At 34.0% G+C, this 25053-nt stretch overlaps 1 protein-coding gene across 1 annotated transcript; it reads right to left on the bottom strand.

Annotated features, from left to right (window-relative positions):
- Positions 1-1274: 1274 nt before the first annotated feature.
- On the bottom strand, positions 1275-13167 carry LOC111514422 (uncharacterized). The gene is made up of 3 exons (XM_023170663.2): positions 13061-13167; positions 11115-11201; positions 1275-2695 (listed from the first exon to the last, which is right to left on the bottom strand). Exons 1-3 carry the CDS (start codon positions 13073-13075, stop codon positions 1505-1507), a joined length of 1293 nt encoding a protein of 430 aa, XP_023026431.2. The 5' UTR covers positions 13076-13167; the 3' UTR covers positions 1275-1504.
- Between the last annotated feature and the right edge of the window lie 11886 nt (positions 13168-25053).

The raw sequence follows: 25053 nt of genomic DNA, 5'->3' as shown, positions 1-25053 counted from the left end.
TGAGTAGCTACTCAGAAATTCTGCCGCTTCTTCTTAACTTATCTATTTTGGAGCACCGCCGCGCTGAAATTGATCGAAGACTTCTTCATAAAGTTATAAATGGTGATATGAATGGTCCGTTTGTAACACAAATGATTAACTCCAATGTAAATTCAAGAAGAACCAGAGTGTCGGAGTTGTTCAAAGTTCCTTACCATTCTACTAGCTATGGCTTAAATGACACCATCACTAGAATGCTTAGGTTGGCAAATAAGAATAGCAGCTATATTGATTTGTTCGACTCATCCTTGTACTCTTTTAAAAATCAAGTTAAATGTATTGACCTGTTGATTATTATTATTAATAATTAATTAATATTTGTTTTTTTTCTTTTTTGGTATTCTATATAATTATTCAATTGTTTATTTTTTCAATCACACTATTTATGTGTTCATTGCATAATGTCAAGTCCGTAAATAAATAAATAGAGCCCTTACCTTTAAATCTTTCAATCTATGCGAAATCTGGATAAAGGCTTACAATGAATTGAGAATGTCCAGATTTTGTATTTTAATTCGACTACAGGTGAACCTATTACATTTTTAAAATTCAAATGCCAGCTGGGTTCAAGACTATCGATTGTCCTAAACTATTTGATAAGCCAAGTAAATAAAACATCTGCTGAATAACAATAAATATATTATGTCAAAAAACAACTGTACAGAATATGAATTCACTATATAGAATGGAGATTTACAGAACTTAGATGACAAATTATGACTTCAAGATGTGCTGAAAATTATATTATATGTCAAACGGTGATTAAAGTGTTCCAGAAAAATGTTTTGGAATTTTATGATAACAAGATATCCTCAATAGGAAACAAGTCTTGCTCTCCAATTTGCTGGTTTCTACTAATCCAATGCCAATCAGCAAAGGACCAACATACTTTCCTTTCCATCTATGATTTTCTCTGTAAGCAGACAACTAAATGATACCAGAGCCCATCAGGCATCTATGGCATTTAAATATGCCATAGATCCCACCAGAGGTATCTGGTAGGGTCATGAATGCAACGTCTGAAGTTATTCTGTCCTCTGTAGAACATTCCTAAAAGGTGGCGATGGTAGATACACTCACTGTGAGATAAGGACAATGATTTTTTCTGGAAGTGTGATGGTCTATTCAATTTCGTTTACTTTGGACATACTTTTCGTTCAAATATAATAATAGTAATAACTCAAAAATTCAATAAGTATTAATGTGGATAGTAGAATTTAGGGTATATTTTTTCGTATTTTCATATAAATGTTCCCAAGAGGTAACCATTATTTATAATACACGACACATCCGTTTTCAACAGATGAATTCATTCAATGAACACATAAAAATGCAAATATAACAATAAATAACAAACTTTCAATAACAAAGCTAAATAACTACTCGCTCTACAATCAGACTATCGATATTGCACATGCGTTTCATCAAAACATTGGTTCAAAATACTAAGAATATTTTTTAGAAATTAAGAATTATTATTCCTTGCATACCTGACATAACCACTATTCTGAACATTTCTATACAATCTATTAATTTGTGATTTGTATCCGTCCCTCAAATGATTATCCCCGTTGGAAAAGTACTGATATGGAAACTTTGGTGGCACTCTTTGTCTTCCAGAGTGATTCACTTTTGGTAACTTCCAGTTGTTCTTATTTGCTTGACGCTGAGGAAGTTGGTAAGAAGAATATGTACTCAAACCAGGTGTTGTCATTGGTTTTTTATTCGATTTGAAAGTTCCAGGAATGAAAGGTTGTGAATTAGTTCCTTTAGGTTTACTTTTCACCGGCTTGAATCCTGTTTCAAGAAGCGGTTCATTTATAGAATCTTTGGCTTTGTAGTACTCTCCAAGATACTTATTGAGTTCCTCTTGAGAGAGCTCATAGGAAGGTTCAATATTGGCATCTTTGATGGGATACTGCTGCTGCTGAAGCTGTCGATGTTCAGTGTATTTGGGTCTATAGTCATATTTGTTTTCATTTACATTTACTTCTATTGGTTTGATGAGACTAACATCTACTGGGACTAATTTCTCCGAAGAATCCGTGTTAAGTAAACTCAGATCGACTGGCAGGGAGGGAACTGCCAGTTTTTCGTATTCAGCTTTCGTCGTGACTTGCGAACTCAAATCATTATGAGTGAGTTGGGGCTTCTGGTAACGGTATTCTGATTTGATCGATGCTTGCTGCGATTCTTCTGCACTTTCCTCGTGAGGAAAGAAAACGTAGTTCTGTTTTCCATTGTTCTCTTGTTCTGCGAGATAGGTCTGTTCAGCTAGTTCTTCCTGATACTTGGCAGCATCTACTGCTTCCTTTCCAGCTTCAGAGCCATCTGGATAAACATATTTGATCTCATATTGAGGCTCATGAGAATATTCCAGCGGGTGTGTCTCCTTGGGTCTCAGATTGAGTTCTGAGTGACTGATTGGTTGTTCTTTTGATAGTTGAGGATGGTGTGAAGGACCACTGTGCTTGACTACAGCATTGAAACCGTGCTTCTTGTCTGCGGTGTAGTCTACGGATCTCACAGAGCCGTCTGGTTCTAGTAGAGAGTAGTGCCCGGTTACTTTGTCGCCATTTTTCTTTTCCCACTGGTGTTTGAAGTCTCCGGTGTGTTGATCATTCACTCCGTAGTTGAAGCTATAGTCTGTCTCTTTCTGGAAATATAAAGTATGTGTCATAATTTAACATTATATTTCAATGAATATGTAATGAAAAATACACAGAAGCAGAGAAAATTTGGAAGTCAAAGTATTTTATTACTCAACATACTCTTCTCTTAATCAGATAATTGTAATAAATATAACAGCGAGCCTGCAATGTCTAGAACATCCAAAAAATATACAGGGTGGCCCAGTTGAAATGAAATAAGGCAATTTTCTCATGAATGGCATGCGGAAGAAAATTGCACAGGCCCGTCTATTTTTATTTCGAGATAGACATCTTTTGAGTCTATTATCGACCTTATCATTTTCAACTTCAAATAAAAAGAGATGTATCATATCAAACATTCCCAAATTGTGATGAATGAAGCTGATTTGGTAGTTTTACGCAGATGCCTGTGTAAAACTACCGAGTTCCTACGCTTAGGGAAATTCATAAAACTATCATCCGAGGTATTCACTATCAGGGTAGCAAGGATTCTTTCCGAAAATAAATTCATAAACTTGGATTTTTTTGGAAAAAGGTGAAAAATTACAAGTGAATATTATTATACAAGTGATTATTATTTATATTTCACAACAGAAATGAGTTTAAAAATCATCAACATGGATATGAAACCCGACTCAAAGCGAGTAACCTAGTTATACCGAAAATGAACAAAGTATTGGACAAAGATCAATTACATACATTGGACCCAAATTATTCAATCTTGCTCCAGATCATATAAAAACGGAATATGTGTTTGAGTTATTCGAAATTTCAGTGATCACATGGCTCAAAAATTAAAATATAACATTACTATAAACAATTTCACCAGTTCGGACTTCCATTGTCTAATAAAACATAAATTGATTTGAAATCCCTGAAAAAAAAATTAAAAAGATTAACCGAAAATCACAATTTATTTAAACAAAAAACTGAAATTACAAAGAAATAACATACAAGCAACAACCAAAAAAACAAACATTACTATAAACAAATTCTACTGAATTAATGTCTCAATTTTCATATATGTTTTTCATACCTACCTAGCATTTTGAATATCTACTTTTAATTTAGGACGAGTTTGTATTTTATATTGTAACATTCATGTTTTTATACGTTTACACATTTGAATTTTTACTTTTTATATGTTTTACATTATGTACATGTTTAGAGATTTTATACTTTTAGATATTTATATTCAATGTGCCTTTATTGTAGTATACCTACTAAGAATATTATTCACTACTTTTTTAGGAAAAGATAATATCGATATTGTTAATACTATTGACAAATATAAGCACTAAAATGTTTTGCCCGAGTAACTCAAAATACATTATATGTTGACCATCTTTGAAGGAAAGAATTTCGATACCTATGTTTCCTCTGATAAAAATTCAATAATAAGACTCGTTTTTATAAACCTTTCCTTATATCTATATCAATCGCCCAGCTTTTTCATTGTATGCTTTTATAAAACTTACATGTAATTTAGTGATTAATAAACTATTACTACTACTATATTTATCGATGGAACACCAGCCTATTCGACTACTTAAGATAGGACTCTTGAAGAAAATGTGGACCTATAGAGAAGAATTTCAATCTATCATTTATATGGAAGAAACATATATCATATATTCACGCACGCACCAACAGGTTGGAGTGACTATACCATTAAAAGACTGAGAAAACATGTTGTTAATGCTCTGATCATAATACAAGCGGCTGGTGAAAATGGATTTGTGCCTACTGCTTACAATAGATGGAAATCAAATTGTAATACAGATGGCGGTCGGTCGGTAGCCGATCGGTTCGACGTGGGTGCTTTGTTCACTCACTCAAATCAACCGCCGTGTTGGTCGGTGGTTCAAGCCCCAGGCTGAACGATCGATTTTCACTTGCTATCGTCCAACCCGTGTTAGGAATCACACGTTAAAAGGTAAGACCTCGTTAATCCTTAGCTCGCACAAGTTTAGACTTCTGAGGGTTGTCGTTCGTAGGGGTGTGACAGCTGGTTAACGGAAAAACAGATTTTCTAAACAGATGATGAATTTTGATAATCATTAGAAATGGGTGGCGGAACAATTGATTCCGAATTTGCCGTTAAAAAGCGTCGTGGCAATTGATAATGCACTACATCATTATAAATAAATCGACAAAATGCCAACGACATCGACTAGGAGAGCCAATATGGAATGCAATCATGGTTATCGAAGAGAACTACTCCATTTGAGAAAAAATTGATGAAACTTGAATTATATGCCCTCAAATAACTACAAGCCAAAATTCAAGCAGTATGGTATAATAAAGTTGTACGATTACCGCCATATAATCCGGATTTCGATGCAATTGAGTTGATCTGGGCCGGACTGAAAGATTACGCGGCAGATCAAACTGTTACTTTCAATTTGAAGTTTCCTTTTGAGCAATGGATATCTCGTTGTGAATGAGCAAAAACATTTGGGGATGATTTCATGTCAGATAAACACACGATAGACATCATCGTGGATGATCTGATTAGTGATTTACATTATGAGTTTCAGAAGATGAAGATGGTAATCTCTCCGGAATCGAAATTCTTCCTGACAAAAACTACGTATTGACAGTGAGCGAAAAATAATATCATAATCTTTAGGCAACCGATCTACGAAAATATTATACAGTGTATTACTTTAAAGTCCCCCTCCTCCCTTTTATTTTTTGAACGGGTAAACTCAAAAAATTGAAATTTGGGATAATGAAATCAATGCATGAATACTTTATTTTGAAGTGAAATTGACAGATGAAACTTTCAAGATGGCGACTGGGCGCCATCTGGGAAAAAAATTAAATGGAAAAGAGGAGCTTTTTGAAGCTCCTGACAAATGCTTCATAACCCTAGAATATAATGGCAATACCTTCAACTACTACAAAATGGCGGAACTTTTAATAATTGTCTGAATATAATGACATTTAACTACATAATAACGGGTAATAAGCTAGAGGTCAGTTCAGGATGAGATGCTCGAAATGGTTGCCTTGAACTTCTTGACATATGAATAGCCTATCCGATATTTCACGCCGAACATTTTCGAACATAGTGACGTCAATATCTCTACAAATATTTATTATTCTCTGCCGTATATCCAATATTGAAGCAGGATCAGTTTCGTACACCGTTTGCTTCAAATAGCCCCATAAAAATAATTCCAAAGGTGTCAAATCTGGCTAGCGGGCTGGCCATTCTATAGGACCTCGACGGCCAATCCAACGACCGTGAAAAGTAGTATCCAAATAGTTTCTTACTTGTCTGGAGTAATGTGGTGGTGCTCCATCTTATTGGAATACAATATCCATATCGAATTCATTAGGATTCGCTTCGACGATTTCAGTGATGAGAGAGCCAACAGTAGTTTCCAGCATATTCAAATACAGTTTCCCTGTTAAATTTTGATCAATAAATAGAGGTCCTACAATATGGTTTCCCAATATTCCTGCTCAAACGTTATTTTTTTGTGGATATTGGGTATGTGTTTCCCCGAAAACGTGACGGTTTGTGTCACTCCAATAAAGGTAATTTTGTCTGTGAAAATTGCTGTTTAAAAAAAAAAATTCATTCGTCACTAAAACAAATATTGTGGAGATAGGTAGGATGCCTTGCAATGGTATCCGTCATGATTTCGCAGAATTCTGTTCCTCGATCAGGGCCATCTTCAGTTAGTTGGTGTACCATTTTAATTTTGTATGGATGATACCTATTCCTCTTTCAAAAGTCTCCACACAGTAGAAGGAGACACCTCACAAACATTCGCGATGGAATAAGTAGACTGTTCAGGATTTACTACCATCTCACCAATTATTTGAACTTGCTGTTCTTCCGGAATGGACAGATGAACTGGGGTTTTTTTGTTATGTACACTACCGGGAGTTGTGAATTTGGATACAAGTTCCCTCAAATATTTTCTACAGATAGGACGATTCGGAAAACGTTCATTGAAAATCCTTTCGGTCTCGTGAAAGTTACGCGTCGCAACGTAAATAAAAATAGCTTCAATTTTATCTTCCAAAGGACGAGAATTGACCATTTTAGAGATTGTTGACGTGGTAGCTTTCTACTAGTAAAATCGAAAACTAAATGAGAATATTCTAACTGAACAGTGATGTTCATTGTCGTACTGACATTTTTTGTTGTTTTTATAAACAAAAAATAACTTAACAAACCTTATCGGGTTGTTGGAATTGCCATATGGCAGATAAAAAGGAATATTTCTAGAAATATCGATATTAATGTGTTTGTCTTCAGAAAATTATTAAATGTTCCGCCATTTTGTAGTAGGTGACGATATTGACTTCATAGTCTAGGGTTGTGAAGAATTCGTAAGGAGCTTCAAAATGATGTATCACAAGACCCCCCTTTCCATTGAATTTTTTTTTCCAGATGGCGCCCAGTCGCTATCTTGAAAGTTTCATCTGTTTCACTTCAAAATAAAGTATTTATGCATTAATTTCAGTATCCCAAATTTCAATTTTTTGAGTTGACCCGTTCAAAAATAAAAGGGGTGGGACATTAAAGAAATGCACTGTATGTGTTGTATCTATACATATAGTAGTGCATGCAGCGCCCGATCCACCTATTTCGCCGCTCCGGGCAATATAATATTTGCCCATGCGTTATTCCATATATATGGTATAATTTTAACCTATTTTTGCCGCGCCGGGCACTTGCCCGGTTTGCCCCCCCTTAGCTCGGGCGCTGGTGGTATGTTATTATCGATATTGGACACTTGCCGAATTTATTTAAGACAAAATTATTTACCGATCGTACTTCCTGATGAAAGTTGGTAGTGGACAGTTACCGTCTCTCTTTATAGTTGGCGCATTTTGGAGCACAGCTTTTCCTTTCTCTGAGATTATACTCGTACATATTTATGTTCCTGCGGTTGACACTTATAATTAGTTCCGGCTAGTCTTGGTGTTTCGCTAATGAATCTTTCAACAATTTTCTTTCCGGGTTAATGAGGGCAGATACAGCCTGCTATATGGTATGCAGATATATGTGGACTGTTAAAAAAATAAGATGAACGTTAAAATTTCGCGCGCTATGTACATTCGAATAGCGATTTTTTTCTTTCTTTATGTTGGTATACTCGTCTCGAATATATGTTCACAGTTTCAGCTGTTTAGCATGTTTAGTTTTTCGGTGAGAGGCATAAAAGTTGAAAGTATTTTGCGTGATTGGCGATATTCTGCTATAGAAAAAAATAGATCGAATTGAGTGCTGCTCATATTGACAGCGGCATATGGCGATTGTCCTCTAAGTCAGAGAAATGTTTAGAAGTGATACAAGCTTTGGACAGAAGGTCGAGAAGATATATCTGAGGACGGTTGCCTGGACGCCCCATCACACCAACAGCTGATAAAAATGTTGAGAAAACTGTTTTGTGAAGAAAATTGTTATGGATAATCGGCATATCGGTTGGCTCATGTCATGTAATTTTTTCGTAAATTTTGGGCATGAAGCATGTGTCAGCGAAGTTCGTTGCCAAAATTGCTGAATTTTGACCAAAAAAACCGTCGCATATATGAGCATCGCTCAGGATTTGTTGAATGACGTCAACGGCGTTCCAGATTTGCATAAAAGGGTCATAACTGGTGACGAATCATGGACATATGGTTCAGATATCGAAACCAAAGTCCAATCGTTCTAATCGAAGGGCCCAGGAGAGTCAATTCAATCAAGTTTCAAAGTTCTGCTCACTATTTCTTTCGATCATCATAGCGTAGTGCATCAGGAGTTTCTGCCACATGGTTATACGGCCAATATGAAGTATTATCTTGAAGTATTATGAGCCGCTTGCGAGAAGCAATACGAAGAAAACGTCCGGTATTGTGGAAAAACAATCTGCGGCTTTTGCACCACGATAATGCACCTGCTCACTCATCATTGCTTGTTCGTTATGATGCCACAGCCACCGTATTCACCAGATTTGGCCACCTGCGACATTTTCCTGTTCCCAATATTTAAGAGACCCATGAAAGGACGAGGATTGAAAAAAACACTTGCACAAGTGTGTTATATTTCATCTCTTAATATTCCGAGTTCATAGACATCGAAATTGATACGATCACAGAATATAGAAATATAAAACAATCTCCAAATACGCAAACTTTGCACAGATTGCATACTGAGAATTTTACCTTAGTACAGTGACCGGATCAATTTTGCAATGTCAGCGTATACATCTTTTTAAATATTGAGGAAGGTCAAGATCATTAAAGAGACAGTATTGAGAAATTAATTCAGTATCAAATTGATCTTCAGAAAAGGTTACAGCAATGCAGCACATCTCTTTTTCTTCGATCCTGCTGGGTGGCAGTATAATGTAAGTTTTTGGTGATTTATTGTATTTTTGATTAACATTTTAGTGTAAGTTTATTCCTGAAGTATTTTCCCCATTTCGTTACAATAAATATTCAAGTTTTTAAATGAGTTCTTTTATTATTTTGGATGAATGATGAATGGGTGAAACAGCGAATAAAATCCTCTCGTTAATGAGCCAAGCGAGTACTGAGTTGCGACAATATCCGAGGGAGACTACTTTGAAGGGGACAAAATTGAAATTGATGCATAAATCATTATTTATTTTTTGAGAAAAATGAAAATTCGTCCTATTTTTTTGAACAGGCCTGGTATAGGTGAAATTTATGTTTAATTCTGTCAACACAAAAATTGATCATTCGTTCATCAAAAATGATAAAAAAACTAATCAATACAGTTTATTGTATGATTTTCACTCTAAGGGTTTTACAAAAACCGCGACACGTGTTTCGCTATACAATAGCTTCTTCAAGCATAACTGAAAGTTACTTCTAAATTACACCATTATATACTATAATCTGGTATACTAAATAGTCTACCTAAAAAATAAATCTACCTGAAAAAGTCAGGTATCAATACATTTTTCGAAAGTCTACCTGTAAATATTCCTAACTATTTTTACCTGCGAATGAACAGATTCAATAATGGGGAATTATTTAATTCAGTTTGATCGTTCATAATATGTTGAGAGTTTTTGAATTTGTTTATTTCCATACTCTCCAACAGGTTAAGTTTCAAACCTTTCTTCTGGAAATGGAGGGGTTTGTATTCATGGTTTAACTCATGTCCCTCTGAGATTAAATGACTGGTATATGTGGAATTTATTTTTCCATTCTAAAAACTATATAAACTATATTTGTGTTCCTTTATGCGGGTTTTGAACGTTCTTTCAGTTTGACCTTTATAAAACATAGGACATGACCCACACGATAATTTATACACTCCTGATTTTCCTGAAACTGAACTTTTATCTTTGTTATTTTTAATGTGCATGCCCAAGTTGTTGTTGGTTTTGAAAGCAGTCTTTACACCTTTGCTGTGCAGAAAATCTGAAATATTTGTAGTGGGTTGGCCTAAGTATGTTAAGATTCTATAACTTGTATCCTCTTCTCTTCGAATTGGTTAAACTTCTTTCAAAGCTTGACTATATAACTTTTTTGATAATAAAGAAGGTATCAGACCACTATCATAATCATTGTTGACGGCTATTTGCTATATTATATTCAGTTCTTTGTAGAAATTCGCTTCTGACAAGGGTACATTTATCAGTCTGTGGATCATACTGTTGACAGCTGCCTTTTGCTGACATGGGTGAGTGAGAATATTTACAGGTATACTTTCGAAAAATGTATTGATCCCTGACTTTTACAGGTAGATTTTTTCAGGTAGATTTATTATTTACGTAGACGAATTGGTACTAGGTTATAGTATATAATGGTTAATGGTGTAATTTAGAAGTAACTCTCAATTATGCTTGAAGAAGCTATTGTATAGCGAAACACGTGTCGCGGTTTTTGTAAAACCCTTATAGTGAAAATCATACAATAAACTGAATTGATTATTTTTTTATTATGGATTTTCATCAAGTATCGGCCAGTTCTATTCAGAAATGATTAAAACACTTCTCAGATTGATCAGTAAATAAAGGCTAATCAAATTGCAGTCTTCATTGCAATCAGTAAAAGAATATTCATATTTTGATTGCTCTCAGATAACATTAACTGCTTATAGTAATTAGAAATAACGCATCATGCAGTTCAAACAACTGATTTTTTTTATTTGTGGACGGGTGTGGCAAACTGCAATTGCAACGTGCACAATCATTACCTACAACTTTCCCAATAACAAATTGATTGACTTTCTTTATTGGTATTGCATACATGTTGTAATCCACACATAATTCGATAAAAGTCTTGAAGACTATGAGATTTTCTTCTGAATTTAAATATGCACATGCATTTGCAGTTCGTTTTAGAAATTATGAAATGTGACGAATAGATAAAACCATAGGTAAGACAATTCATCCAATTTCAAGAATCATTTGTATCGAGGAAAGTAGTGAAACTTACGTATTCTTCATGTGCTGGTGCATAAACATCGTGACTCGGAGGATAACAGGACACATATGCTGATAAAACTAGTATACATACTACTTTCTGAAAAAAAAAAAAAGATTTGGTCTATGATTTTTATGTAAGAGACTTAGTAAATATGGCTTACTAGCTGTTGCCCGCGGCTTCGCCCGCGTAGAATTTGTTTTGTCACATTAAGTTTCGTGACAGACCATTTTAAACAAAAAGTTACAATATTTTTTTATTAACCCAAAGCTTTAGGTTTCAAACTTCAAAACTGACGAAATTCAATGAAATCTTTGAACCCCTATTTTTCTCCATGTGGGTGGAAATTACTGATTTTCTTTCTTGATGCTTATTTATGCTATACAAAGAACCTACCTGCATATTTAAAAATTCTAGGTTCAGTAGTTATACTTTTACTTTAAAAATACAGTAACTAAAAAAATATACCAACTTCAGTAAGTAATGAGTAGTTTCGAGAATCGAATTATGTTACCTTTAAAGAAATTCGTTAAACTAACACAACCGTCAACGACGTCTGTTATGACGCGCCTGCCCGCGTTCGGGTCGGTTCTCGGTGTTGGCGCCTCATTGCTTAGACCGCTCCTCTACCCCGCCCATCAACCCTGTCGTCTTACAGTAGACGCGACGCGTAATGGCTTACTGCGTTGCGTTAAGTTTTAAATGATGATAAAGTTTATCTATTTTGAATATCTAATACAAGTGTACCGATTTTTATAAGAATTTGACAGATATTCTGAAATGTGGATTGTAAAAAAAGTATATCCAATTTAATTGTATAATCTGACCAAAATGAAATCTTACTAAAAGAAATGAGCACAATGAAGATCAAGATGCAATTATGTTTTTCCGTGTAAGCGGAATGCTTTCATTTTTGCTTTGACATGAGCCAGCAATTGTATTTCTTTTGGCAACCAACTGTCGACCGTCCTTGCACTTGGCCGCACCATACTGATGATGGGCCAAAATTCCAAAACACGTGTCTATGGTTCGCCTCTTTCTTGAGTGCCATGTCCGATGAGTAATCTTCTATATTTATATCATGACAATCAATAACCTTTATATCTGTATGATTTCCTGGACCCGGATGTCACGCAGGTAGTTATAGCTGCCTTCGTGGTAATTTCAATAAGTTTTTTGTTTACACAAGATCTATTATTTGAATCCACAAATGTGCAACTGACTTCTGCTGATGGTTTTGTGCATTTGTATTTCTTTTGACAATTAAGTGTTGTTCATCCTTGCACTTGGCTGCACCATACTGATGAATGATCAAAAGCCCGAAACACGTGTAAATTGAATTTGAAATGTGTTTGAATGTTGGGCTGGAGTTATGGATTCTTGAATAGCACAATAGTTGGTGCTCAAAATATCTCAATTCCATAGTTGAGAATACTTATTCCGGATTATAACAATACTAATGGAATTTATCGAAGCTTTATGAGATAGACAAATAAAACCATTTCAAAAGAGTTGAAGTTGAAGAGTTGAAGTTGAAGAGTTTGAAGTTCATTCCTTTAGATTTGCAGCAAACTTTAAAAATCAAACATTATTCAAGAAAAAATTGTTAGATTTGTAGAAAACAAATTAGAATATATTTTTAGGTAGTCGGAATGCAGATTGTTAATACAAATACATTTTATGAAAATGCATTTTTCATTTAATTGAAAAAACTTTTGCTTAGTCTAGTTACTGAATAAGCTTCGAAAAGCATTACTTGATTCGAGATGGAGAATTCATAACTGGAAAACCTTCACTTGTAAATGAGAATTAATAGATTCTACCTTTCTGTAACATATTATATTATCCACTTTATAGTATAAAGTGACCTGATCCCTATTTTAAGAGACTGAACAAAATTAAACGTATCCTTCTATTGAACAGGAGAAACTTTGTCGTTTTTGATATAATAAACAAACCTGGTATATCCACATCGCACTCAAGAATCAAGTTCAAGTTTGTTTAAACCTTCACGTAACTATTAACAACTACTTTCACAAACTGCCACTTGGTGAATCCTGTGAAAGATTTATAACATCTTCCGTTATCCCCTACCTATAACAAGTTTGCAAGAGTCCAGATACATACATTAATTTCAATAGGAGTCAGAAGGAAAGAGTGACGGAATTTACCTACTTCAGATTCAGCGGATTATTGAAGTTTGATAGGGTATATTGCCCAGATCAGTAGAATAAATGAAATGTTGAATAGGCATATATTTGATTTACCAAAAAAAAACTACGTTAAACTATTCAATATTCCAACAAGTAACAATACAATATCATGGAGATAATGTTGGACTGTATTCAATAAAAAAAAACTATTGCCGATAATTTGTTCCAAAAATCTCTTTTCTCAAGGAGAGACAAGAAAGACAATGCTTAATTTTGAATGAAATGAGATTAGTTCCTATTTTGAACTGTTGTTCACTTTAGCTCTAGTGAACTAAATGTTCTGTAAGAAAAAGAGACATTTAGTATCTACTCAGTTTGAGACAAACTTATAATAAAAATACGAAAAAAGGTGTTATCGAGTGTGTATGAATAAAATCAAAAAGGGAGAGATATTCGACGGAACAGCACTCTAGAAAAGGGAACACCAAATCACGGACACGTGTTTCTGGTTATTGACCTTACCAGCGCGGTGCAGGCAAGTGTAAAGATGGCAACACTTGGTTGGCAAAAACAGGAAAACAACACAAACGAACGAAGTCATCAACAGGAGCCTACCGCACATTTGTAGTTTCAGTTAGGAGACCTAGAATTTCTAGGATACACCTAACATTGCCATGTAGGCAGCTACAGCTACCTGCGTGACTTCCGGATCCAGGAAGTGAATATAAGAAAAGGTGTTATCGAGTGTGTATGATTAAAATAAAAAAGGAGGAGATTCGACGGAAGAGCACTCTAGAAAAATAAGCAGCAAACCGCAGGCAGGTGTTTCTGGCTATTGTTCTCATCAGCGCGGTGCAGCCAAGTGCAAAGATGGCAATACTTGGTTGCCAAAAACACGAAAACAACCCAAACGAACGGATTCACCAATAGGAGCCTACCGCACATTTGTGGTTTCAGTTAGAAGACCTAGAATTTCTAGGATACACGTAACATATCCACATAGGCAGCTACAGCTACCTGCGTGACTTCCAGGTTCAGGAAATAATTACAAAAAAAAGGTGTTATCGAGTGTGTATCATTGAAATCGAAAAGGAGGAGATTTGACGGAACAGCGCTCTAGAAAAGGGAGCAGCAAACGAGGGATACGTGTTACTGGCGATTGACCTCATTAGCGCGGTGCAGCCAAGTGCAAAGATGGCAACACTTGGTTGCCAAAAACACGAAAACAACACAAACGAATGGAGTCACCAACAGGAGCCTACTGCACATTTGTGGTTTCAGTTTGAAGACCTAGAATTTCTAGGATACACCCAACATTACAACATAGGCAGCTACAGCTACCTGCGTGACTTCCGGGTCCAGGAAATAATTACAAAAATGATGTTATCGAGTGTATATCATTAAAATAAAAAAAGGGGAGATTTGACGAAACAGCACTCTAGAAAAGGGAGCAGCAAACCACGAATACGTGTTTCTGGCGATTGGCATCATCAGCGCGGTGCAGCCAAGTGCAAAAATGGGCAACACTTGTTTGCCGACAACGGGAAAACAACACAAACGAAGTTAGGGTTTCAGTTTGGAGAACTAGAATTTCTAGGAGACACCTATAACAACAGAAGAAATATTGAGTATATACATGTGTTTGACGAATATTGAAATTAATTCTGAAGGTCAAGCGAAGAAATGAAACCAATATTTTGGTTAAAAAAGGAACGGCTGAGTTAAAAAGAAATAACCAGTTCATTACTGAAAATATATTTTATGTTCAGATCATGTGATTCTGTTTGGCTATCAGAAAAATGTAAATAATTGTGGAACACAAACCATTCACTGGTAGATGAGTTCAATACATGTTTTCCATTTGTTTCCAAGTAGACAGCAGGTAGAAGCCAGTGTTACGAAGCAGAATACCTCAAAGAACCCTGTAAAATTTCAAGGAATATCCTAAAATATAAAATGTAATGGCAGTGGGTGGTGATTATGTTATAATTTTTCAAAAATTTCATCCCCAAATAGTCACTCGCAAATCTAAAAAACAGTGTTAGTCTGAGATATAGCCACAAAAAAACAGACCGGCTATTAGGGTATTGTTGACAATGTTTCGGAAAAATTAGTACTTAGTTTTGTGGATTTTTTTGGAACACTTATGTCGATGAAAAGGTATATTTTTCGGGGTAACTAATTGACGTGCCTCAAAACAGTAAAAAAGAAAATGGCCAATGAGCTATTTCAATAACAATTTGTTATTCAAAGAATTTACTTCAAAACCTTAAATTTTTTGAAATATACTGAGAATCATTTTAAAACTATAGGTCATTTCTTTATTACTTAATTGTTATTCCTACACACATGTCAAAATAATAATCTCCAGAAGCACCAACATTTTTTATTTGGAAATTCGAGTCAAATGATCAATTATCTTGTTTTATTACATTACACGCTTTATATTAGCTTCACCTGTATGTATGTTTGTTTGTAACTCTTCTTTTCATTTCAGATCGGGATCTGTATTTGACAGAATTATCGACATTATTGCTTGATCTATTCGCGGGCAGATGGCGCTGTAGGTAACCTCCTTGATATAATTCGAACTCACTTTACATGTATTTCTTCATTTGAAAAACACGCGCGCCTGCTGCCTTATTTGTAACCCTCCTCTGCCTGCCTGCTGCCTTGAGCTTGGTAGCTGATTCTCAGGTTCCCTTTCCGGAATCGGAAAATATCAATGATCATTTTTCTAAACAATAAACGGCTGATTGATCCCAAAGTTTAGATAAAATAAATATAGTTCAAAAAGACTAAAAAACACGCTTTTATAGCATACAAAACTAAAAAATGAAAAATAAATATGGTTTAAAAAACTAAAAAACACGCGTTTAAAGAACATCGAACTGAAAAGTTATTTTTTTTAAAAAGCTTGAAACAATAACGAACGAAAATTACTAATATTACAGTTTTAAACTTCACCTTTTGGATGTATATTGTATTTCACCCAATAAAGACCATTATTATTATTATTGTGAAAAAAGCGTAGGCGCTTTGTGTCATATTTTTTGTATAACAAGCGCCCGTCGGTTTTTTCACAATAATACTATTATTTTTCGTTCGTTATTGTTTCAAGCTTATAAAAAAAAAATAACTTTTTAGTTCGATGTTCTCTAAAAGCGTGTTTTTTAGTTTTTTAAACTATATTTATTATTTTGGAATTAACTCTACAATATCAACAAAATACTTAATATTGTGTCAGTACTTATTCTCCAAAAAGCAAATTTCTAGAATTAGAGCGTTACTTATTTCATATGTAAGCATTCAGAATTATAATTAGGGTTACTATTAGAAACGTGAGTTTACTTTGGAATTTAAATTGGTCTCTGAATCGTTTTATGCGTACGGATTTCCGCAGACTGAGAATACAATTATTTAATTTTCACTCCAATTATATAATTTCGGCATGTTTCAATTGTTGTTTTGAATAATAATTTATCTCACTCTCGACGAGCAACTGTTGCAACTTTGAAACGAAATCACTTTCTTCACTATACAGGTGTTTTAACATTTGGTCTTTGGGGTACTGGAAACAATTTAAATGAAACATTCGTATGGAATTCAGTGTGGCTGAAATTACTGGTTCATTGTTCCTGTGTATTTTGAAAAGATTTATTATTGGATGCACAGGGACATGGAGTTGTTTGATTGTCAGCCAAAACTTAAAAATTCAATAGTCCAGACAATAAGTGTTTCAAACATTTTTGACTTGTTTTAGTTTTTCTCGCATTTTGATTAAGGATCATTCTAAATAATATGCTTGTTTTTAGAACATTATCGTTGTTAAATCCACTTCTATTCAGTAGCAATGACTTCCTAGACTTCAACAAAACGTCATTGAAATTCTTACATGGTTATTGACATTGCTAGAACAGAATCCATTTCATCACATTGGTTTGATAAAAAAAGGTCGATGAATAACTCTATTTTCTCCACAAAATGAAGCTTTCGTTGAATATTCAAAACACATACTTGAAGGAGATTCTGAGGGTGAAAACATCCAGGATTTTATTTTCGTGAGGGGATATGAACCCATAAAAATATTTTACAACAAAGGTGGACTAAAAAAATTACAGAAAAACCCCTATTTTTATGGAAAGTGAATGAATGAATACCAAGTTTTTAATGCAGCAAATATCTTCGAAATTCTAAGGGGTCAGAAGTCTTTAAACTCCTTCAGCCTCGATTTACATTGAGTGATTCTTCAATGCGTCTATTTTGTACTTCGCAGATAGATGCAATTGTGGCTCAAAACCAGACGGCGCTGTTTCGACCGGCCAAGACCTCAGCAGTGATGCTAGGCTGGTGCTAGAGAGAAGAAAAGCAAGGTTACAACACCCGAAAGATTTTCAGATTTGATGGCATAATGATTATGCTCGAGTTCTGTCAGAAAGAAACAATTATGTCATCATTTATATCATCATTTATTATTATCAAGATTCCACGTTTCTTAATATTTTAGATGGATTAAATGAAAAATTTGGATAGAGAAGATAGTTTTCTTTAAATTGCTGTAATTTTTATATCGTGTCGTTTAAATTTGTGTTTAGCGGTTGAAAATACTGTATAGTACCCAAAATCTTAAAACGCATGAGAACTCATTTTTATTTGTAGTTTCTTGATCACCAACGGCTGATTCAATAAAACGTCAATAATGAGATCGTTTCCTTTTGAGTAATTGGTCAAAATGACCCATATAACATACAGGGTGTTTCAAATTCGATCCGCACTATTGTGATCTCGGAAACTATGAGAGATATGAAGATGGTTTCCGAGATCCCAATAGTGAGGATCGAATTTGAAACACCCTGTGTAATATAACGAATATAATAACAATGACAGGGAATACTTCTCAATGCTTTTTATATTCATTCTCACGAGTAATGACCGTATTCCTCGCTTGTTGAATAATATAATATTAAATGATCAGTAAATTATTATCTGCAAGATGCTCCGTTCAACAAATTTCAGTTTTTAGGCGATTTTGAAATGTATAGAAAGTCTAGGCCATTTATGATTCACATATACAAAAGAATTGCAAAAAAAATATTAACCAACTTTCATTCATTATCAATTCAGTTTATATTATTTTTTTACAATCTAAAGAAATGTGAAATTTCATAAATAACCAGATTGCATTAAGTAATAAGTGTTTTCGAAATATTCATTTTATTCCAGTACGAATCAACAAGTTAATTTGAGTTAAAATGTTGATGACTATGGAAATTATCGTTTCCTATTACTAAAAATATTCGCAATCTTGTTTGAATTCAAATAATACTTTAATTATTGGAAGTATTTGAATTTATGTGTCACTTTTATAATTTGGTTGAAGGATTTACTCATACTTTCTCTTATATTAAGTCAGGTTAATGTTGTGTGGAGATCTACGTTTATAAATTATAAGGTCTCATACACATCATTCAACCACAATAATTATTTAATATCGGAGGTTTACTTGGAAAGCGAAGATTTTCATACATTTGGGGCTCTGATTATTCGGCGTTTTGTGGTTTAGTAAGAGGTGGATGATATCTGTAGAACAGAAATTGGCAGTAAAAATCAGCTTCAAATTTGGTTACAGGTAATTTTTAAAAGACAGGTGTTGACAGCTGAATGCAGTAAATGATTGTGTCCGATATGGGATCTTTTTCGAATATACGAGGTATAATCAAAAAATGAGGTTAATTTCCATTTTTCTCAAAAAATATTCATTTGTTTATCAATTTCTATTTTGTTTTGTATAATATAATACAGTTGCCAGCGTTTCTTCCACTCCTCGAATCAGTTCTAATGCACTTTTTTGTATGTCCTTGATCTCTCTCAGCGATTCTTTATTTATCTCCTCAATCTTCGCCGAACGCCGTCTTTCAATCTAGGAAATAACAAAAAGTCGCAGGATGCAAATCTGGTGAATACGGTGGCTGAGGTATGATAACGGTACTGTTTTTGGCCATAAAATTATGAAAAAGCAATGACGAGTGAGCAACACTTCTAACTTTTATACCTCTCACCAACAAAATAAACATGCTATCATGCTTAACAGCTAAAAATGTGAACATATATTCGAGACGAGTGTACCAACTTCTTTGATGCGTTTTCAAACCAGTATTGATATCCTTTTTGCTTTCATCAATGTGCTGAAATATTCTTTGCAGATTGCAACACTGCAGACACTTCATCCTGGAGGAAGAATGTGTTTTGATCGAGTGGGTAGTTGGCTCACTCCAGATAAAACTGGGCATGATGCTTCCTCTTACGAAAACGCCATCTATAGAATCAATGGCAAACTTAAACTCAGTTCATTCAAAGATAAACGGGGGTCCTATTTCTCATTCAAATAAATGACTATCGACTGATCGAAAGAACAGAACAGATTTTTTATACTAGTAGATGCCTTTGAAAAATAAGTAACTTGTTGTTTGAATGTGGTATTTCCCTGCAATGCCGGTGAGCGGGATAGTATTCGAGTTCAAGTTCATCAAAAAAGAAACTAGCTACAATCATTTCACTTTCTATGAGTTTATTATTTCTTCATTTCGTCGTACATCTGTCGAAGAACCGAAGAGCTAAGTTTACCAACGGGATAATTTGAACGAAGTATTATTTTAAATGCCTTAACTCATCCGAAGCCCCCGGCAAAACACCAGATGACGCTGCTTTCGATTTCGATCCGCAGCCGAGAAATAATGGAAAAAAGTAGGACACATTGATTTCTTCATGACGATTGGAAGAAACTGAGACTGGATGCTTATACGGTGTGGTGAGGAGAAGAATATTGTTCTCAGACGACTTCATAATATTTTCACCAGCTTCTAAAATACTTCCCCAATATACTTCATATGTTGGGAAAGAAAAGTTTTGGCTTTCTTTATACTACTTTATACAAAAAAAGTGGGAATCTTCCAGAGAAATGAAGGAAGTAATCAATTTAAAAAAATTAACTTTGTAGGTACTCTTGCAAATAAGTTACATTTTGTATGAAGATGAAAAAGTAGAAAGCCAAATTCTTTCCTAAAAATTATTCTCCCCTAGAAATATACCGCGTTAAATTCAAACTTCATATGTTGTTGTTATGAAACACTCTTATTAAAAAAATGACTTTGTTTAACATAAATCATGAAATCATGGAAGACAAATCATATATTTGATTGTTTTGATTGGCTTCCGTGTTTTGCCGGGGTCTTTTTTCCTATTCTTCTGTATTTCAAGTAATATGCAGGAATCATTTCATACATTCAACTTTTATTTTCTGAAATTGAATGAGCAGAATATCCCTCTAAAACATGTCTCCAAATTTATAACCACTTTTGAAATAAGAATCATTCCACTCTGATACAATTGAATTATGAATTACTGTATGAGTGTACATTCGTGTAGGATTATGTCATTCTCATTCCAAAGCGCTTTCGACTTTCGTCATCATCAGTGCTCACCTGAAAGTAAGTGATCTGATTCAAAAGAAAGTTTTCTGTGAAAATATTTTTTTTAAAATTTTGAGGTTATGAATTTAGGAAAATTATTGATGATTACTTACTTGTCAGGCAACAGGAAGTATCGAAAAACGAGGACATGCTACATTTGTGAGATTTGATTTGTATAAAACTAATGAAATACATATCAGAGTATGAGGCCATGTGGTTCGGTCAAAATGTGATATGAATGATGGGCAACTCGCAAGCAGACCTGCCAGAATGAAAATGCAATGATGTACTAAATCATGAAACAAAAAATTCCTACTAAATCCTGAGAAAATGTACCAAAAAGAATAAGTATAAAGTACCAAAACGGACTAAAAAGCACCAACACCGAACACAAAAAGTACTATATAAATGGTGGGAAATTTAAATAAATGACGGGAATTTTAAATTGATGATTTATTTATAATAATAAAGGGACAAGACTTGTTACTGTAGACCTATATGAAAAAAAAAATAAATATATACATTTATCAAAATAAAAATATTTTCTGAAATACTAAAAACAATTATAACAAAAAAATGTATTTGAACATATATTGTCTATATCACTTATACAGCAACTAAAAAAAATCGTAAATAGATAATGTTACAAAAAAAACGTATTCACATGCCAACAAAACAAATGGATCTGTACTATACCTCTTGTATAGAAACTAACTGTTCCATATTGTTCATATTATAGTTGTTATGGTTAAAATAAGGGACTCTAATCTCTAAATTCTGCTTGGCTTATATCACTGTCAATTTCTAAAACATTTTTATTGACCGGTTCTAGTTCTAAAGCAACCTGCTTTTTTTCTCGTATAACAAACCTTTAAAAATAAAACGTATTGATATATGATTATTAATTATAATTTACAATTCACAACTTACTGGTCCATTATCATAATTTATATTACCAAAATGATAAACACGTTTAACCGTGGTTTACATTTGCTTAAAATTCAAATATGGCAATTGACAGTGACAATTGACGATTTTGACAAGAGTTTCTCATTTGTACTAAAAATTGTACTAAAAATAAATTATTTGCTAAAATGTACTAGATATATTAAATGTAACACTAACGTACTGAACATTGGCCGAAATCACTAGATTTCGTACGAAAATACTAGTTCTGGCAGCCCTGCTCGCGAGACAGAATGTGTCAAGTCAACTGTCATGTTGAAAATAGTGGTACCAACTTGAGGAATGATCCACTAAGGATATAAAAACATTTTTTCTTGTGGAGAAGCCAATTTAAAATTATATATATTTTAATAATAGTTTACTTGAGTTTTCAAGCAGTGATCATTGTTAGAAAGTTCTTTGGAAATCTCCAGCTGTTCAAACAAGTTCAGTCTGAGGAAATTTTTATTGTGAATTTTGTGTAAAATTTTGGAAATTCTATTAGGGCTAAAGTTATGATTACAATTTGGAATTTTCAGATACATTCCTGAAAAGTGTCGTCATTATTGTGTGTTGTATCTAATGTAATGAATATTTCAATACTTCTTGTGCCTTCTTAATAAACACCCAGTGGTTGATTTCAGCTGAACCTCGCAGCATCACTCTGTATTTGCAAGTCACGACTATATCTGTGACACGGTAGTTTTTACAGTCGGAAGTAGCATCTCGCATAGAACAGCGAAGATTTACTATCGATTTCTTTTGCAAATGACTCTGGTTTTCTAATATAATAATTCGCTTATTTGGCATATTTGTCCGGCAAGTGACGAAGAGAAAATAAATTGGCTTATAGGGGAGAAAATGATCTACATGTTTGTTCGGAAGGCAATTTTATGTCATTGGTGAATTTGAGATGAGATATTTTCGAAGTGATAACTTCTTATTGGAGAGTAAACTCCTTCATTACCTAACGTGTTACAGCGCCAGTCTGTCTGGCTTCCCTTTCTCTCACGCATATGTCACCGGAAGGCAGGCTCCTCCTCTCTCGTTGGACAGACGCTCAGTTTTTAGTGTGCGGTAGACATATACTGTTGACAGTATTATAAAAGTTCAACCAGCAAGCACATAATATGTGAAAAATGATGATACTAAATGTGTGTACACATATACATTATTAGTATCATTATTTAATCCTACAAAAGAAATAATTGGCTTATGGTAGCTGTAATATATGAACATATACAAAATAATCAATAAAAATTTCATGACATTACATTATCATATTAATATACATTCCAATTCTGCCGCAGAATAAATCTAAAACGAGTACTTTGCTAAAAAACAAACTGCAATACTTTTCTCGATGCGCTTTTCACCTACCAAGTAGTGGCCTAAAAAGTAATATTAACACTATAAAAATTCACAATTGTAATTCTCAAACACTAAAACTGAATTGAAAATTGAATAAATTTGAATTTCGCTTCGATTGCACTACAATAGGTTAAGTTAAGTTAAGGATAGGTTGAGTGGAAGAACAGTTCAGCAGTTATTGGAAAAGCTGCGAAAATTGAACTCCGCATTTCACTATAACTTTTCATATGTGGTTAGAACTTGATATTGTAATTTTTGTGGTTGTAGTAATAAAGACGTTTATTTTTTTCACCGTAGTATGTGCTGGTCAGGCCCGTATACGTTTATTATTATTATTATTAACTTAACGCGCCACACTTTGAAGCGCCACACCGTTTTCGTAAGGCTGTGACGAAATACAATGATACAGGTTATACGAAAAGTAACAGAGCACAAGTGATAAGAAATAAGTAATAGGATAATTTAAAAAAAAGTGCATTCTCAGTGATTAAAAAGACCTATCCGAGATAATTTATACTTGACACTGAATATTACAGATGAAAGATTAACTTGATTAGATAACAGATTTTCAGGGATACCCGGTAACAATACCATTTACCTATCGGTAGGTATATAGCGACATCTACTCTCTGAAAGAAAACGATGTGAGTGCATTGAATGAAAGGTATAGTTAATGATTATTTACCTAGATGGCGAAAGTATATTATAAAGAAATCTTTTTAAACAGAATTTTTTTTCCAAACAGCACGGTACATTTGGTTTTCTGCATATAAGTGGTGTAGCTTTTGGTTACTAGATGGCAAAAGAGTACCAACACATGAAACGTTTTTGAAGATGTCAATAATGTCACAGATATCTTTCATTTGGACATTGTCTAAGGACAATGATTTGGAGGAAATGTGATCAGAAGAAATTATTGTGCAATTCTAGTTTTCTGTGTTAATTCGGAATTGTCAAGATGTAAAGATATGAAAACTGTGACGGGCCCATAACGTAAGAGGGTAGAAGCGGTAGTTTTGGATTCTTTGTTTTGAACAAAACTATGTGAAGTATGTTACTGAATCATATTGGATCTGTCACCATTTGAGACGAAATCGCTGTTGCAGCAAACTGGCAGGATTCCAAAGGTGCAAAAAATTAGTTAAAAGCCCAAGAAATGCGCGAAGATAATGATAATGATAAGTGCAAATATTGCGTATTTTGTAACTTATTGCTAACATTGTTCATTACAAGGATCCATAACGGTGGAACATATCCTTATCATCCGTACTGTTCACCCCATAACGGTTATGTATCCCAATCTTTCTAGCATGCAGCTTGTGTCGTCGCTCTCTGTTTTCTTCTGCTTAATCGATTTTAAAGACGTATTCGAGGCTTCAATTTTAATTTTTATTTTTCATACTGTATCCAGTTAGTTTTAGTTAATATTCGTAGTGATTTTTATTTCTTTGGTATTACGATGTAGGTATTCTGTTTCGTGAGGCTACCTTTCACTATAAACTATCCAAACTGAGATTACTCATCAGTGTTTCAAGTTGTGATGAAATCGATACTATCGATTATCACAAAGTTCACATGTAAACTAATAACAAGTAGTGGATTTATATCTAGTGCAGATTAACGAAGGTGAGAGAAACGAACAATAATAACAGCTCATATGTTCAGACACATAAATGCTATTAATTTTTGTAGGTTGCAATAAATAATTCCAACACTCCCATAATTTACACTCATGTTGTTCTCACTCCGAAAAGACGGCAATGCCAGGGAATTATATAATAAGATATACATACATTGAGCTCGCTTTGCGGCTAATGTGACAGTAAAACTCGGTAAAAGGTTAAACATTGTAATCTTGATTTATTGTTCGTCAAAAGTTGTATGGTAGAAAACTGGAAAATGTCAAAGCAACATTATTATATGTAATTGTACTTATTGCCTTTGGCATTCATCAGTTACCTTAGTAATTAACTTACTTTATCAATTGATTCGGAAAGGGTTCAGTTATTTACG

This window comes from Leptinotarsa decemlineata, unplaced genomic scaffold, assembly GCF_025532065.1.
Source record: "Leptinotarsa decemlineata unplaced genomic scaffold, Ldec_3_MD MMD2_tig00026354_RagTag_RagTag, whole genome shotgun sequence".
Taxonomy (NCBI): Eukaryota; Metazoa; Arthropoda; class Insecta; order Coleoptera; family Chrysomelidae; genus Leptinotarsa; species Leptinotarsa decemlineata.
This window is presented reverse-complemented; position numbering and strand designations above follow the sequence as displayed.

Coding starts and splice junctions, on each gene's coding strand:
- LOC111514422 (XM_023170663.2), bottom strand. Junction 2,696..11,114: donor CACCAGCACATGAAGAATAC/GTAAGTTTCACT, acceptor TTATATTTCCAG/AAAGAGACAGACTATAGCTT.